Source organism: Amblyomma americanum, chromosome 7 (genome assembly GCF_052857255.1).
Source record: "Amblyomma americanum isolate KBUSLIRL-KWMA chromosome 7, ASM5285725v1, whole genome shotgun sequence".
Lineage (NCBI taxonomy): Eukaryota > Metazoa > Arthropoda > Arachnida > Ixodida > Ixodidae > Amblyomma > Amblyomma americanum.
In genome coordinates this window covers 104,888,843-104,905,198 of record NC_135503.1, presented here as the reverse complement: position 1 = coordinate 104,905,198, position 16,356 = coordinate 104,888,843, and the positions used below count along the sequence as shown (strand labels likewise).

The following is a 16,356-nucleotide window of genomic DNA, read 5'->3' as shown; positions in this document are numbered from 1 at the left end:
TAGCAATAATGCTTCTGCAGCTTTTCATATAAATACGTGAGAATGAATCAGAACTCCGTGAGATAATTTGTAATTTATGCACTAGTTTTCCCTTTCTTTTTTTTCGAAGACAAGACTCCTCAGTACTGGCCAGAGTTTCTCAATGCCGTCAGTTCCATCCCCTATGTACTACACAAGTTATATTTAGCGTGGACAACTTTACCTCATAACGCTATGATCACATCGGGACAACCGAAAGCGTCTTTGTTATTTAGTGTGCAATGGTAAGGACATACAGGCGCCCACCCACCTTTCCACACACCTACCATTTACGCGTTCTCTAGTGCACAAAACTTAGCCTAATTGTGCACACACATTCCCACTGGTCGTCCTTAACTCCTTACGTCTTTGAAAACTGTATAGGTCCTGTCAGAAAGCGGCAATAGTCATCAATGCATAACTGAGTGCAGCGCTCGAGCGCTCTAGACAGGTGTTCGGATGACTGCACAAGGCCACGCATTTTTCTTCGATGTTTTTTGCCCAAAGAAAAAAAATGCTCACTTTTACCACCGCGCTATCAACGTTGATGAAACTGCAAACACGCGCGACGGATAAAATGACTGAGCACTGGTTAGCAATTCCTTATTTCAACCGAATTTCATTGTGACTAGTCAAACTAGGTGCACGTACAAAAGGTTAAATTTTTTTTCACGTGCAGTGTTTGGTCTATTCCCATTTATGAGTGAGTGTGTGTTTTCATTACCTACGTGGCTTGCTTGACAGTCATCGAAAGAGTTGGCGAGAGATTTCCGCGTAGAAGCCGGCAAATATATGACTCACCTGCGTGAAAAGAAGCTTGCTCCTTGTCAGGTGCCAGGTCGTGTATCACAGGGTAGAGAACTCCGAAGCAGTTTATAATGCCAAACACTGCTCCGTGAACCCAGAAGGAAGCGAGGCATACGAGCCATGCCCAGCCGCCATCCTTGCGTAGCCTCGCAACGTCGCTGGCCATGCCGTCGACGATGGGCTGCTGTTCTTTGCTGGATGGCAGTGATGTCATTGTGTAGCGTCCCGAGTGGGGTTTGCCGAGTGCACTGTATTGGAGACTTCAAGCTGCAACAGCGCAAGATTATCAGAAACACAAACATCAAGATATCCGATTTGTGAATACTTGGATAAACATCATACGGCAATGAGCATCGATCGTTCCTGAAAGCGTCTCAGGGAAAGCATGTTCAGAAATGCATGAACACATGCCTTCTGTGCACACAGGTGTGATCGCCATTTTTTATTCTGGGTGCGAAGCAGGCACAACAAATATGATCTATCGTGAATGCATTTTTTTGTTGGTGTTTATGTTCCGGTATTTTATTAGATAGTTATCATTTTTCGTGGCTGTTTATTTGTGGCGATATCAATTAGTCCTTTTCGATGCTTGTCTTGACGTGTTACTTTTATGCGTTGATTATTGTTGAAAAGATTGTGCACAAGCACTGTGACTGTAAGTTTATTTATTTATTTATTTATTTATTTATTTATTTATTTATTTATTTAAGTACCCTAAGGGCCCGGCTGGGCATTACATAGGGCGGAGGGGGACCGCAAATAACAAAGAACTCAAGGGTTCACTTCATACATAATACAGAGTGAAAAAAAAGATTGAAAAAACAAAATGTTATGAAATTGGGTCGGTCTTATACATCGTGGGCATGGTGCAGTGTGCAATAAACAAAAATAATATGTTCCCGTGCAAGGCAAAACAAAGGTACAAGGCGGCATGTTCAAACAGATGACAATGCTGCGCCTGATTCAAGAAATGTTAGTAATGATGAGCGGAAAGACGATGATTCGTTAATAGCCACAATGCTAGCAGGTAAAGCATTCATTACCCTCAGACAGACGAACCCAAGGGAAGACCCAAGGGCGCAATGTGCGTTCGAAGAACCAGTGCTCAGTGTGTCCTGCAATTCACACCAAGTCTCGCAGCTGGCTGCGTTCTTCATCGACCCGAGAACCGAGTGATCCACCGCTTAGAGTCGCTTAGAGTTCTCATTACACTGCCGTTAAATAATATGTGTGGGGAGGGTGGAAGGGTGGGCACTGATTCAGGCATTATTTTTCTTTATTTATGCCTCCTTGGCAACAATTGCTGCCCTGGTGAAAATAGTTTGACTTCGACACTTATCAGCTAATAATAGTCAACACTACATTTCCGGCATAACAACTTAAGCAAAATTATATGAACGAAAGTGATCGTCCATGTGGTGATAATTTTGTTAAACTTAAATTTCTTTCGTCTCATTTAAATACCCCACGTTAAGTCGCTACTTCTCGTTGAAGTAGGACGCGTAAGATGACGTCACGCTAGTAGCGCCAATAACGCGCCTATGATGACGCGCCGCAAGCCCATGCAGAACTCGTGTACCGGCGCCTACACCTACGAATTTTGGGGCACAACTACAAGCTGTACACGCCTGATAACTTTTGCGCTGAAGCCCATATGGGAGAAAAAAACTGTGTTGACGCTGCGCGACGAACTGCCGCAGCATTGTTCCAGTGAGACAGCTGCATTATATCCGTCCAGGCGACCCGTGATTGTGATCTGTCGTTTGCTTCCCCACCTCCTGATACTTGCGTCACCATTAAAGTTACGATGAAATGAAACCACAAAAATGCGGTCCTTGCATGCGTTGTCATGACTGAGAACATTTGCGCTTAGTATGCTGATTACAGCTACTGAACGGGAGAATTCCGGAGAGCTTGCCATGCTAATAGCGTAACAAATTAAAATTTGCAGAGGCATAAACATTTTGCAGACTTTCTGCAGCATTTCAACAAGCATGAGAAAGCTCTTCCCGAAACCAACATTGGGCTTTCCGTTCCGGACCTGCCTGCTGGTACTTACAGTGTCAGAAAACGCACATGCCGGAACGGGCACTGCTTTTATTAAGAAGGCACTACTTCACTGGCAATCTTGACAAAGCCGATGGGTCTCTGAAGCCTCGACCTGTGACCCTTAACCTATGGCCCTTGACTTTGAAATGAAATCACTTGGACACGGTTTCCCTGGGGAAGGTCATGTGAAACGAAAGTTAAAAAGAAATTGTCTTGGAAGACCATGCAAGCCAATGTCCGGGCACGAGTCAAGCAAATTCGAAGTACAAATTAAAGCAATGTTCACGCAGCAGTCAAGCTAGTTAGAAAGCAAGTGATTTTCACGTCATACCATTTTTAATGGATTTAAATATCTCTCTTTTTTTAACGCATAACGAAAAGATTGACATTTCTTTTCAGCGTCAACATGGTGAACCACCTAGACCGGCAGCGTGTTTTGTTCAGACAATATTATCATGGCCCGACGTGGTTGCCAGGGAAGGAATACATTGAGAGACTAGCTCGCATTCAACGCCGTAGTTTTATCCCCGGCACCTCCGAGGAAGGGGTCATATTTGCGTAAATTTTCATTTCGTTTTCGTCTCCTTTGGCAGACTGGGCGAGCGAATGCTCGCCCAGTCTGCCCACTGCCGCTTCTGTCATACACTGTCGCTTCACATTCATTGTTACCATTATCTCATCTTGCACAGACAGTGAACAAATTCCAAAATAAAATCAAATAATTTTAAAATGACTCAAAGATATTTTGTGCCGGGCTTCCTTTGAATGTGTATTATTTGTATCATTTGTTCCAGGGGCTAGAAAGCATTTTTCTTTGAATGCTTGTTCTCCTTTCTGAAACAAAAAACACAAACTGGACTACACAAGAATCCTGAGTACTTTCAGTGCGTCTACAAACCGCAAGGAGAACCTGCGTAACCTTTGTAATATGTAAAATTCTATCGCATCAAGAGGGAGCTACAGACTTCTGCGTGCTTTTCAGGCTGACGCTTTCTTCTTACTCTCGAAGAGCAGTGTGTAGCCAGTGAGCAGCGCTTCTTTTACTCGCTTTCTGTTTCGTTCTCGATAGCAGGATACCCAATGCACGAACGCTATAGCGTGCATTAGAAGCTAAGCTGAGGTCCACGTTTGAAGAGACTAATCTGAAGCGCTTTTGGAGTGCAGGTGGTGCTGATGTAAAGCAAGAGGTGTATCACGTTCCGAGCGAAGAGCGGGCCATGTCTGGCAGCAGCCTGTGGCCAAAGCATATGGGACGCATCCTATTCACATTCTCTCGTTACTTAAATGCAAAGCGCACTTTGAAATGACACGCCCGTTAGCAACGAGCCCTGACACATAGTCTCTGTTGGGTCGCACTCTGACCGAGTCGCCGAGCACATGAGAGAATGTACGCTGAACGGTAGATCCGCAAACTCCGTCATGACATATCCAGCCCACGCTGGAACCTGTTGTTGGGCCGGACGCGTTGCTCTGTTGCGCACTTCCTGCTATACTGTATCACGAGCCCTGAGCGTTCGCCTGCACCAAAGTCGAAAGCATGCGAGCCCTGGTTAGAGGTGACAAGGATCTGAACGTACCGAGCTAAGGAATCCAGCAAGATGCGAGGATTTTGTCACCTTATAAATTGCGTAGTTTCCGCCGAAGCCCATGCCCCTGGCGACGCAACAATTATTTACGTCCACCGGCGTCATAGCGGCTGCAATGAGCACAGACTAAGACCACGGTGAAAGGCGGGTTGTATATTTCATCTGCGTACTAGCTCTAATGTGCACAGCGCAACCTAAGCCGAGCACACAATAAAGGTGCCCGTGAGCCGACGTGCAAACCTACTCGTTGAACGCAAGAGTTTGGGGAACAATATACTACGACGGTCATTCGCCTCAGAAGGACTCATCCTACACCCACTGCTCTAGGAGTAAACAAGCAGATGTCGCTTCATTTGACGCATGGTAAGCTCCGTCCTGAATACAGCGTAAGAACTGTAATAGACAGATTTCGGCTCGCAAAGCAAACGTTTTCATTGCCTCTGCATGATGAAGAACTGCTTGTTGTGCTGGAGTAGATAGTACAGCTGTGAATACAATAGTACAGATGGATACATTCCACCTGTTGCATTGTACTACTAAACATTTTTGCTCACTGACACGATGCCATTTGAACAATTTTGAAATGCTTAGTCTACTTGATGGTCAAACCTGCTTTGCTCTGACTAGCGGATGCTTGACTTGGTATTCATCTATTGGCACGTCCGATTGATGCAGCCTAGTGGAAACATGTCCAGCTATTTTGGACAAACTTTTATTCAAAAATTGGAAAATTGTCAAATACTTTTACGTTAATATTGAAGGTAATGGTCCATTCTTCTGATATGTAGCAAAATCTTTCTTTTAGAGCGTTTCCATCGGTTCCATCGAACAGTTAAGGCTCTCATAAAAAACCAATGGGGAACGCTTTTTCTGATGATAACAAAACGTTAACAAAAAGGGAATACAAGACTGCCGCCGGGTGATCTGCGCATATATTGAATTTTATTGTGAGATCTCACGTTGTATGAAAAAATTGCAATCATAAATGGTTTCCCATTCAAAAATGCTTTTGCCCAGAATTGCTCGGCATGATATATTCGTTTCAGCATCGCTCCTAAACAGTTGCAGGAGCCCCTGTGAATGAAATGCTAATTCCTCGCATATGTTTTCAACTGCAAATGTTTGCTACCCCATAACAGGAAATAGCTCAATGGAAGGACATTTTATTGCTGATTTCAAACTATTGTTTGCACGTGTCTCCTCGTGTAGATGTTAAGTAGGCGTCGTTTCTTTGAAATGAAAAAGCTCGTGTACACGTATGATTTAAGCAACTTTCTGTATAAAAAATACCAGCAAGTGTGAACGTATTTTGTTCATTTTAATTCTTTTATTCTTCAAGAGGACGTTGGAAGTTGGGATTTCAAGGTTTTGTTAAAACGCACGAAAGATCAGTAGACAAAAGCAACTTTTTTGTAAAAGGTCATGGCATCCAGAAGCGAGAATAAATGCTGTTGTCAATCTGCTAATTTACTAAAATGAAACAGTAAATTGGTTTGGGATCATCTCATTAATTGTATAGAATGATTTCAATTTTATGTGAATCATTTCTTGTTTCAGCTCGGACAAGTACTACTTATCTTGTAGAAGTAATGGCGAAAAAATCATTATTACTAAAATTTCAGGTATTTGAAGCCACTGAGTGTTCAGCAGGGGCGCCCCGCAAGCCACCTCTCTCAGTTACAGAATTCCGCGGCTGGCCAGAAAGCATCGGTCAAGCCAGCACGTCAGCGGCCGAATCCGTAGCGAGAACACCAGGTCTTTCAGCAACACCAGATGGGGTGCCTGTTTTGCGCGTTTGTCAGAAATGGACGGGAAAAAGGCCGCAATGAAGTCCACTCAATGGTATTCTCGACACCATGAATCAGCCTGTCATTAAGAATGCTGCATCGGGGCAGGCGACGCTCTGAAGAGGCCAGCACGCGCTTAACCGTTGCAGGAAGACAATACGTGCATCCAGCGGCGTCAGAGGCAGCGGCATCGACGGCGTTGCGGTTGCGCTTCGATGAATTCGGTAAAACATGCAGCTCCCGTAGAACGGCGTGGCTAACTTTTAAAGTGCGTTAAGTCGCGGCCTACTGCGATCCGTGGCCAACGCGCACAACAAGGAGAAAAACTGACGAGAGGCGGTCGGTGCCACCCAGGGGCGTGAACCGTGGACATCATTGGTGAACAGTGTCTGCGAAGACTGTTTAACTGCGGAGTTGGTAATGAAAGGAATGAAAGTTAGAGGGAGAAAACAGCCTAAGCACTGCTTTGTATGTATATCCTAAAAGCGTCGGTGGGCATGGCCCGAAAGATCTTCATTACCCCTAAAATGAGCATGGCACGTAAGGGCGAAGGACATTTTCGAAAGATATCTGCTCATAACGCCGTCCTCCCTCTGCTACGAACTGAGCTGCTCATGGCAAGGTACCGTATACGAAGCTTACCTTTTACACTCTATCCCCATGTTGAAAGCACAAAAGCGGTCGTACTCGTATTTGGCAAAATTTCGTATTTGTAAAATCGTATTTGGTAAAATCGTATTTGGTAAAATTCTCGGAGCTCTACCGTGTTTCGAGATATTCGCCTCTTAACTCACAACTCAATCGTAGTAGTTACGCATGCAAGGCGGTGGCGTTTAGTGCAGAACTCTTGAGTGACATAGCTTTTCCGTGTACCCTTTTGTCGGCCAAAAATGATGTGTAGCAATATCTGAAGTTCATATCTCTTCGACAACTTTCATCACGTGGAAATAGAGCACGCTATATACGTTCGTCACGCAAGCAGGAACACGACGGCCATCTTTGTGTGGGTGTGAGTGCAGCTATTGTCATTCTTTTGCACGCATAATTGCATGCATCGAGTAGCAAATCTGAAGGCGGATATCCCGCTACACGGGCGTGCCACGAAAATTCTCAAACTTTCTCAAACTTGCAAAGCATCGAACTTTCGAATTGTAATGAGCCCGCAAACTGCAGTGACTCGAATGTTTAAAAGTTAATTGTAGTTATTCTGGAAATTGATGACAACAATCCTCTTCACAATCTGTGTTCACCTGGTCGCTTTATCTCAATACGAAAGCGGAATTTTATAATGCCCATGATTTGCTCCCAAAAGCTCTCAAAGTCTGATTTTAACACCCTTTGCTTGACTTCTCATTTCCTCTATCATTTTGCGCATGCGCCCCCAGAAGGGTGAACTTTTGTGAGGTCGTCGTTGTAGCGTCTTTCTTTTTGGTTTCATCTGGCTTTTTTTTAGCTATAAAAAGCTACAGTTCGGTGCTTTCATATCTGCAGTCATTCGCCTTCAAAACACGTACCGGATATTCATTTGCTGTTCGCCACTTATATCTAACAAAAAAAAAACTCTAACCACTGTTTTTATCAGCGGAAGACGCTTGTATTTTGGTGCAAAATGTAGATGTATTCCTGCTTTTTACGAGTTCATTTTGCCATATCCGCCACCGCGGCGGCTCAGGGATTATGGTACTCGGTTGCTAACCCCAGAGACGCGGATTCTATCCCGGTCGCGACGGTCGCATTTCGATGGATGAGAAATGCTAGAAGGCCGTGTACTGTGCGATGTTAGTGAACGTTAAAGAGCCCCAGGTCGTCGTAATTACCCGGAGCCCTCCACTACGGCAGCCTTCATAGCCCGAGTTTCTTTAAGACGTTAAACCACATAGGCCAAACAGCCAGTCATGTTACTTTCAGTTAACGGATGCGAACAACCTTATGAAAATATAACATTCGCCTGCATTTCACATCCGGTGTTTTTAGGGTGAAAGCTCGAAAGAATTTTGATATATCCGGCCACCTGTAAAATTTGTAGTGGTCCGTCTAAAACACAAAGCAGAAATGTTCGTACCAATAGAATAAACAAACTGGATCATTTCCGTTTGATAAGACACAAATTGCACCGCATCCCATAAAACGTGAAAGGTATACTTGAAAACAAAAATTACCACAACAACTGTACGAACGTTTTTCGGTTGGGATAAGCTAAGGTTTTTTGTGTGAAGTGACGTGTTTTCAGCACGGCTAGTGCCCGTTCCTAAAAGACCAAAATTATATTTACAAAGCGCTTATATTTAGCAACTTTCACACGGCAGTTTTCTGCAACTTCGATTCCTAACTGCATCCACTATTTATCCCCAATAATGAAAAAATAGTTTAGTCCTTAACTTTTCTATCTCACTGAAGAGAAATTTAACTTGGTAAGTAAGTTTCCGAAAGATATGATTATTATTTTGAAACGGAATCTAGCTTAATGTTTCGAATATTACTCTCATATGGGACTCTACCGTTTGCCTGAATAGAATAATAAAGAAAACTTTTCGGTAAGAATTGTCTCGAAAAGCAACCTTCTAAAAGGAATTGTTACGCCGCCTGCAATTCGTAAATAAAGGTCGCAGCCATTCAAATATTGTCACACCGCCGTTACTACGATACCACAAGTTTGAAACTCGAGTATTAATAGAACCCAAGCCAAGTTTTTAGTGCTGTATGGTTCCATCGAACAACTCCCTGGACGAGGGAAGACATCCCAATCAAGATACAACCTTGATGAGGCGAGAAACGAACTCCCAATGATAGCCAAAGTTGGCCAACGTAGTTTAGAGCTTCGCCGCAATATCCTGTACACCTATCTCAAACTACCCTCCTTCATTTCCCATTGGCTGTGAACGTATTGACCGAGGCATTGCTCACACCTCCGGTAGAGCGGAAGCTGAATGATGGACACCACTGGAAACTGATCGTAGCAAATTTGAACTCTAGAACATCTTATCTTCTTGCCAAAGGCAGCTTTTCATCTATTTCAGGGGTCATCTGGCATTAAATTCGTTGCTATCGGACAAATAGTATTCATAATGAATAGCCTAATAGCATTTATGAGGCACACATATTGTTCGACAGCTGACACCAATTGTGTTTCAAGTCTCATTTGACCGGCACCCTCAAGTAGTGAGCAGCATTGTCGCCGAAACAGCGCAAAGAGAAACAAGGAAACTAACGGATTAAATAAGACGTCCTTACTCCCAACAATAACTGGCCTGAATTGCAGCGCTACTACACTTTCTTTCAGGTAATGTAGGCTGCTATGTGTATTACGAATAGTAACAGGAGCTTAAGCCTGGCAGTGCTCACGTTTTGGACCGAAATATAGACGTTTGTGGACAACTCAAACTCAAAAGACAGTACACCCTACGCTACAAACGAAAATGATATGGGTCCCAATCCATCCTGGTTCTATGCACAGGGGACCGTAAAATTTTGAGGAATTTTTTCCTATGCAATTGTCGGTGAGGTGCACAAGATCACCCTGGCTTTTCATCCTGCCCCGTGGCAAATAAGTGACGCCGAAAGCAGCAACGCGCCCCTCGCTGCGCCTTCCCCCTCCCTGCAGTCTGGACAACTCGCGCAGCGACGAACGCGTGGGCCGTGCTCATGTCAATCATGTGACCACATGTCGTATTCTTGATGATGTAACGAAATGCCAGGGCAAACTACATGACATTTTCATTGCAGATTATATCAACACGAGGGTTTGAGATTTTTAAAGGAAACAGCTGCACCGAGGACTTCATAATAGAGAAAAAAGCACTGGCACGTATCGCTACAAGTAGGATTGACGAATGGTTCAGAGCCGAATGTAGTCGCTTTGCGAGTGTATATGTTTAAGCAAAACAGGTAGGTTTCAGCAAAATTAGGCACGTTCATTGTCTCCGGAGAGTTTTAAAGCGAAAGATGAGATCAAATCTTGCCGCCACAAAATGTACATACAATATATATATAGAAACGCCACGTTGTAGCAAACCTAAAAAGCACAAGTGTGTCCCGAGTCGTTAAAAAAAGGGTAACATGCATCACCAAGCGCAGGAAGTTTTCTTTAATCTATTTTTGCATATCCGGTTCATGTGGACAGATCTGTAAACGAACATAACGGTCTCGCTGAATGTCGGTCATTTCTCGTTGTTGCAGATAGCGTAGGCGTTTCCAGAAATATTTCATGTAGCATGATGCAAGCTTGGCCGTCGCCACTAGCATGCGGAGTCCCGCGAGGAAAGGAATTACAAAACGCTAAGAAGTGTTTTGTAACCGCGCTGGGGCACAGTGTATTAGTGAACCGCAGAAATTGAGCCAATATTCAATCATGTTACAACTGGCGCGCGTATAGCTCCCGCGGATATTTCCTGACTGTTGCAGACTTGATGGTGCAATTTTCCTTCTAAATTTCACCCCAACGCCACAAAATAAAATTGCCTGTGAAACAAGCTAAAAAAGGCTTTTCAAGTCTTTTTTTTCGCAGATTACGTTTACTCAACTGCAATATTCCCACTATCTCAAATTCTCTGCAAATTTTGCTTCATTTACAAATGCCAAATGATTATACTTCAGTGATATAAGAGTGCGCATCACGTTATTGCGACAAGACATAACTCCGGTCAGATATACCAGGTACATGAATATACCAGAAGGGAACGGCCTTCAATATATATATGCTATGCGCATAGACTTGCGCGACCATTTTTCACTCGTGGTATTTGTGTTTCATTTGGTTTTGTGTCACGCAGTCTCCTTTCTTTGGTATTACGTCCACTAAAAACCTTTCGATACCATCTGCCCCCCCCCCCCCCCCCATGAAATTCATTGGTTGTTAATGAGATGAGGTTTTGGTAGCTTTCACAGCTAATCAGGCCAGCTCTCCCTTTAAGTTTCTGCGTTTCTTTTTACCTCATTACCTGGATACGAACCCATGCGCAAAATTCTGTCCACCAAAATATTTTCGCTTAATTTATCGAGCGAAAGTAAGTGGGCAGTGAAATAATCACTAGCTCAGCATAACAATAGGAATATGTCGTCTTCTTTTACATGCGTCCGGCCGCTGTTTGTAATTGTGACCCTTCGGATAATCTAAGAAAGTAGCTTTATGAATAACTCGAATCATCCGGCTAGGATAGATCTAAGCGCAAATTTTGTAACTTGTGACTGCTACTCAGTTTGTACGCACCACTCAATCTTACCATGTAGGTGGGAAGATATCTGCTAGACCTTTTTTCGCAGCACTAAGACTTTTTAGCGTGTATGCTGTCAGTGTCGTGTGCGATCAAATATCCCAACTGGCTGCATACCTTAGATTTCTTCCACGCTTTGTTTTCAATGCATGAAGGAGCGCATCTTCTCTCAACGTTTTTGAAAGCTAAACTTCATTCTGTCGATGTAGTGTGCTTCAGAGTTTGTTAACAACGCAAAACTTCTTCCAAAATATTGTGGGAACCTTCCAGGGATCATCTTCTTTCACTTCTACATACCGTCATCCCGCGGCTCCGCTTGTGGCACGCGCCTCGGGTCCGCCATTAGAATAAACGCCAGGCACCACAGCCGTCTTGCCGTCTCGGCCTAGCCTTCTTCCACAAACGTCCTGCCGTCTCGGCCTGGCCTTCCTTCACAGTAACTAAATTACACTGTAAGATATTTACAGTGTTGACTACGTTAAGACGTATGGTTGTCAAATAAACTTGTAAGATTTCCAATTAACTGTTTAATTTTGCTATTGTGTGATCAGTAACTGTTTTCCTCAAACCAATTGCAAAGAGATAGATTTCTATTCCTATAAATGTTCTGATTTATCACAAACGCGACCATGTTTAAACGAATGCTTCCTGCAAGAGCGAGCGTGTGAGTTAAGCTGTATTATCGTATTCTCATCGGAACCACCGCAACGTTTTGTTGCGAGACCTGCGGTATTACCTGCGCCTGTGTTTTTCTTATTTGCACCGCTTTGGGCAAGAACCTAAAGCAAAGCGAGTATGCCTGACGAAAAATATTACAGCACATAACGTTCTACTTTCGTATCCCGCTGCAAGAATGGAGTTAATTTGTTGTCCTGTGCCTTCATTAGCTTGAGGACGAGAATATAAGTGTTCTTCATTTTGCTACATAATACGGCGCACCGAACGAATAAAGCATTACTTGACTTCAATATATTAATCCGACATAGTTTAAACATTTCAGGGAAGCTGTTGTAAGTTTCAACCTATTTAGGTTTAAGGTTCTTAGGCTTATTTCGCTTAAAGCGATAATTTATTTTGTGATTTCCAGTAATCGTATCCCATGTAATTCTGTTCTTTGCATTTTAAAATAAAAGCAAAAACCTAATTCCCTCCCCAGGAGTAGCGGTTCAAATTAATCACTGTATACGAGCTACCGAGATTTACAACCGTAGCACCTAAACGTTCATTCAACCGTGTTGTTAAGTTGTTTTCGGCGCCACAGTCTCTTGAGCTAAATACGCGAAGTTTTCTTTATCCACTCCACGAGACACGTGCAGTAAAGGCTTTCACCGGAAGCGGCAAGCGCATTTTAGTGCATATTTTTTCTAGCGCGAAGTTTGTTTGTTTTCTCGGTTGGAGCCGCGGGCTGAGACAGCACTCTCGTCAAACGACGGCGTCCGTAAGCGCAAACCGACGCAGCGCCAGACGGCCCCTTCCAGAGCCCGCTTTTCTTCCTGGCAGTATTCTAGCAGTGCGCTTTTGTTTATTTATACACGTGAAGGAGGAAACGAGAAGCTGTGCCGGGTATTGCATAAGTGTCTCAGAATCCCTTCAGCCATGCGCGTCTTAGTTTCAGGTTTTCAATCCTTTAAATCCCGTAATAAAATTAAACGAAAATACCATATACCCCAAGAAAAATACGTCATCGCGGCAAATACTTGTTTCTTCCGAAAACAATGGTGATTTGAAGATAAATGAGTGAAGAACTGCCCAGTTTTATGAGCATAATTTAAAAACCTTTTGAGCTTGGTCACCTAAGTGCCAAGGGTAAACGCCGTTTTTTTTTTTTCGGAGAACACGACCGAAACACAAAGCACAACAAAGACAGGAATATGGGCAGGTACGAGCGTCACGTTCCTGTCTTCGTTTGACATCGGTCTATAGTGTGCATTTAACACGCAATTACAGCGAATTAGAATGCGCATTTCCATTATCGATAAAATGCCATAATCATATTAATTCTTCCAGGCCTGCATGACTAAAAAAAGTGTGCGATCGTCACATTCTCTTTGTGTTCTCATTGTACCTCATTTATGTGCATTTTGATCGTAATTTCTTTTTGAATGCAATCATTTTTTTCCTTCGACTTAGTGGCTGGATACCCTTTATTTTTTAACCACGTCTGTCTAGTTGACAGGGCAGCTTGAAACTTTATATTTTATAAAAGCCAGCCGCATTTAGCTCACAAAGCTGTTGTATAGATAAATTATCAGCGATTGCGCTTTTTCCTTCCTACGTGGCCGCTCGCGCATTTTTGCTTCGTACACTGCTTTCTTTTTAACTGATGTCGTGCTGCTGCATAGCCGAATATTACGTAGTAAGGGGACTTTGATTACGCGTAGGCAGCTCTCATTTCTGATTTTTTTTTTGTATCGCGGATGAGAAATATACGGTAGCACCATGCTTCCAATCGAGATGTAATGCCAGCAAATATAAACAATATAGCCTTTGTGTCTCTGATGTTCACAGCGAGAAACTGGAACTGCCTCAAATAAATATAAAAATAAGTAACTCCTGATCCTGTCATTCGCGCAAAAAAAAATATGTATAAGCCTGGCATAGCGCTCACAACGCATCGCTCGTTGGTTATAACCCCTTCCCACAGCTGATGTGATTTCAGCCCCTATATTTTCACGCCCATTTTTCTGGTTTATGGTTTATGGGGGTTTAACGTCCCAAAGCGACTCAGGCTACGAGGGACGCCGTAGTGAAGGGCTCCGGAAATTTCGACCAACTGGGGTTATTTAACGTGCACTGACATCGCACAGTACACGGGCCTCTAGAATTTCGCCTCCATCGAAATTCGACCGCCTCGGCCGCGATCGAACCCGCGTCTTTCGGGCCAGCAGCCGAGTGCCATACCCATTTTTCTGCTTTCACGCGCTTTGTTGCGCGAATTCAGCTTTTTTAGGTTCTAACGGAGCTAGAGGCGTACCGAAACAATTCATTGCCCATTCCAGCTCGCATATATTTCGGAGCGAAAACAGCAGGGACCTCACCGGGCGAATAGTCAAGTTCACTCTAGAACTTTCGAACTCTCGTGGAGGTTAGGAGCATCTTAAACCTTCAATTCTACTGCTTTCTGTACCCAGGTGCCTTCTTTGCGCTACATTAGCCGAGTATCGCGTATACTTATTGTATACATGCGCTTTACGCAAGCCAAGACTGAGTGAGCATGGGCGCCATGGAAAGGCGACTTATAAATGGAAATCCACGACGCAACCTCCCAATACTCACGGTTTGCACTAAAACATGCGTTTTAACGCCTCTGCGTAAAAACCCTTGTTCAATGTTGCTTCTTTACTGTCTCGCTTTCCACGCCACTTACCGGATGCGAAGAACGGCAGAATGCAGAAGGAATGGGAAACTAGCACGCGCTTCTCTTCCGGGGTTCACGAATCGTTAAGGAGAGCAACAGTTTACAAAAATGAGCGATATCACTTACAGGCATCGCACACAATGAGCGAATTTTTTTTTTTGTAGTCCCCGTGGCACCCCTTTCTCCACAAAAAAATATTGCTTTTGTTTTCATTGGAGTAAGCACATAACTACTAGACAGAGGCGGGGCTTCAATTCTGTGTCCCTCGAATTCGCCGAGTCTCCTCCAATAATAATAATAATAATAATAATAATAATAATAATAATAATAATAATAATAATAATAATAATAATAATAATAATAATAATAATAACGAATATGCTTATCGCCATGCCATGCGAGATCCGCTTAAGTGCTCTCCAATAGCAGGCACTTCGTATTAACTTTTAAGAGCGCGGCCGTCCTTTGTGGCGGTCTACCCTTATAGCTACAAGCATTTAAAAAAAAAAGCTTTAGCGATAAAATTTAGCGCTTCTATATCAAGCGAAGACATCAGTGTGATCCGTCTGTGTGCACGTGCTAACGCAAATTATGTAAGGTACAGTACTTTCTTAGTTGCAGGTTGCAAACAATGGTACCAATTTGTATGTCCCACCATAATTTATAGTGACAGTCAGACATATTAAAAATCACTACATCCGAGACAGTTCTCCTAGACTTGGAAGCACGTATGTGCCCACCGCGCTCTTTTCGGCGTTCTTTATACAAACTTCGCACTTTGAGTTGCAGCGAAAAGATTCACATTCACTACCCGTAAATAACTACGTGAGGGGTCGTTCTTAACGCGAGTATTATGAAACGTCTGTTCATATTGTTCCCAAGAAATGGCGCTACTTACCGCACACTAGCTCGTCTAACACATCCACACCGTTCACAGGCCTCGTGCGTTGCTCCAAACACCCGTCTGTAGATAGCGCACTCACCGTGTGTTCACTTGGGCAAGTTGTCGAAGGCGCACCGGACTAGACTCCTAAGCCTCGCGACGAAAACGCGAAGAGGAGAAATTTTTCAAGGCGCCGTGCGGGCGACAGCCAAACGCTGTGCCCGCAATTCCCTCGCGGACACAAAACCAAAGGGCCGCGAGGCAGGCACGGGCGGCGGCGGCGGGCGAAACGCCGGTTTCAGGAGGCGCACCATGTGACCGTGGCAGCCGGCCCAGAGCCCTAACCCAGATTGCGTCAACCTCGCTGCCCTCCTCTCTTCGTTCGCTCCGTTCGCCGAACGGCCTCAACCACCGCCGCCGCGAAGTCTTGGACCCCTCCGGGGGCGCAAAATAGCTCACGGCGAGGCCCACTCGAGAGTGTTGCCCAACCGCCCACGCCCGGTTCGAGGTGTGGGAAAGGGCACAGTTCCGCATAGACGGCCACCCCTTCGCATTGCCGACGGCCTCTATGAAAAACCACCGCTGTTCCTAAACACCCAAGTAAGGAGTATTCTACGCAGCCACTAGCGCGTTCCCTAAAAAAAGGGATATTTCTCGC

General features: G+C 44.1%; 1 protein-coding gene and 1 non-coding gene across 2 annotated transcripts in view; both read right to left on the bottom strand.

Annotated features, from left to right (window-relative positions):
- The window catches only part of LOC144099449 (monocarboxylate transporter 10-like), a 40,398-nt gene extending 24,452 nt beyond the window's left edge, over positions 1 to 15,946 (bottom strand). Inside the window, exons 1-2 of the mRNA XM_077632752.1 lie at positions 15,799 to 15,946; positions 820 to 1,092 (exon numbers count right to left, since the gene is read on the bottom strand). Coding sequence (XP_077488878.1) covers positions 820 to 1,039 — 220 coding nt within the window. The 5' untranslated portion in view covers positions 1,040 to 1,092; positions 15,799 to 15,946. The remainder of the gene's footprint in view (positions 1 to 819; positions 1,093 to 15,798) is intronic.
- On the bottom strand, positions 1,865 to 2,017 carry LOC144099653 (5.8S ribosomal RNA). Its single transcript, XR_013307463.1, has one exon. It is a non-coding gene; the product is annotated as a 5.8S ribosomal RNA (ribosomal RNA).
- Positions 15,947 to 16,356: the final 410 nt, after the last annotated feature.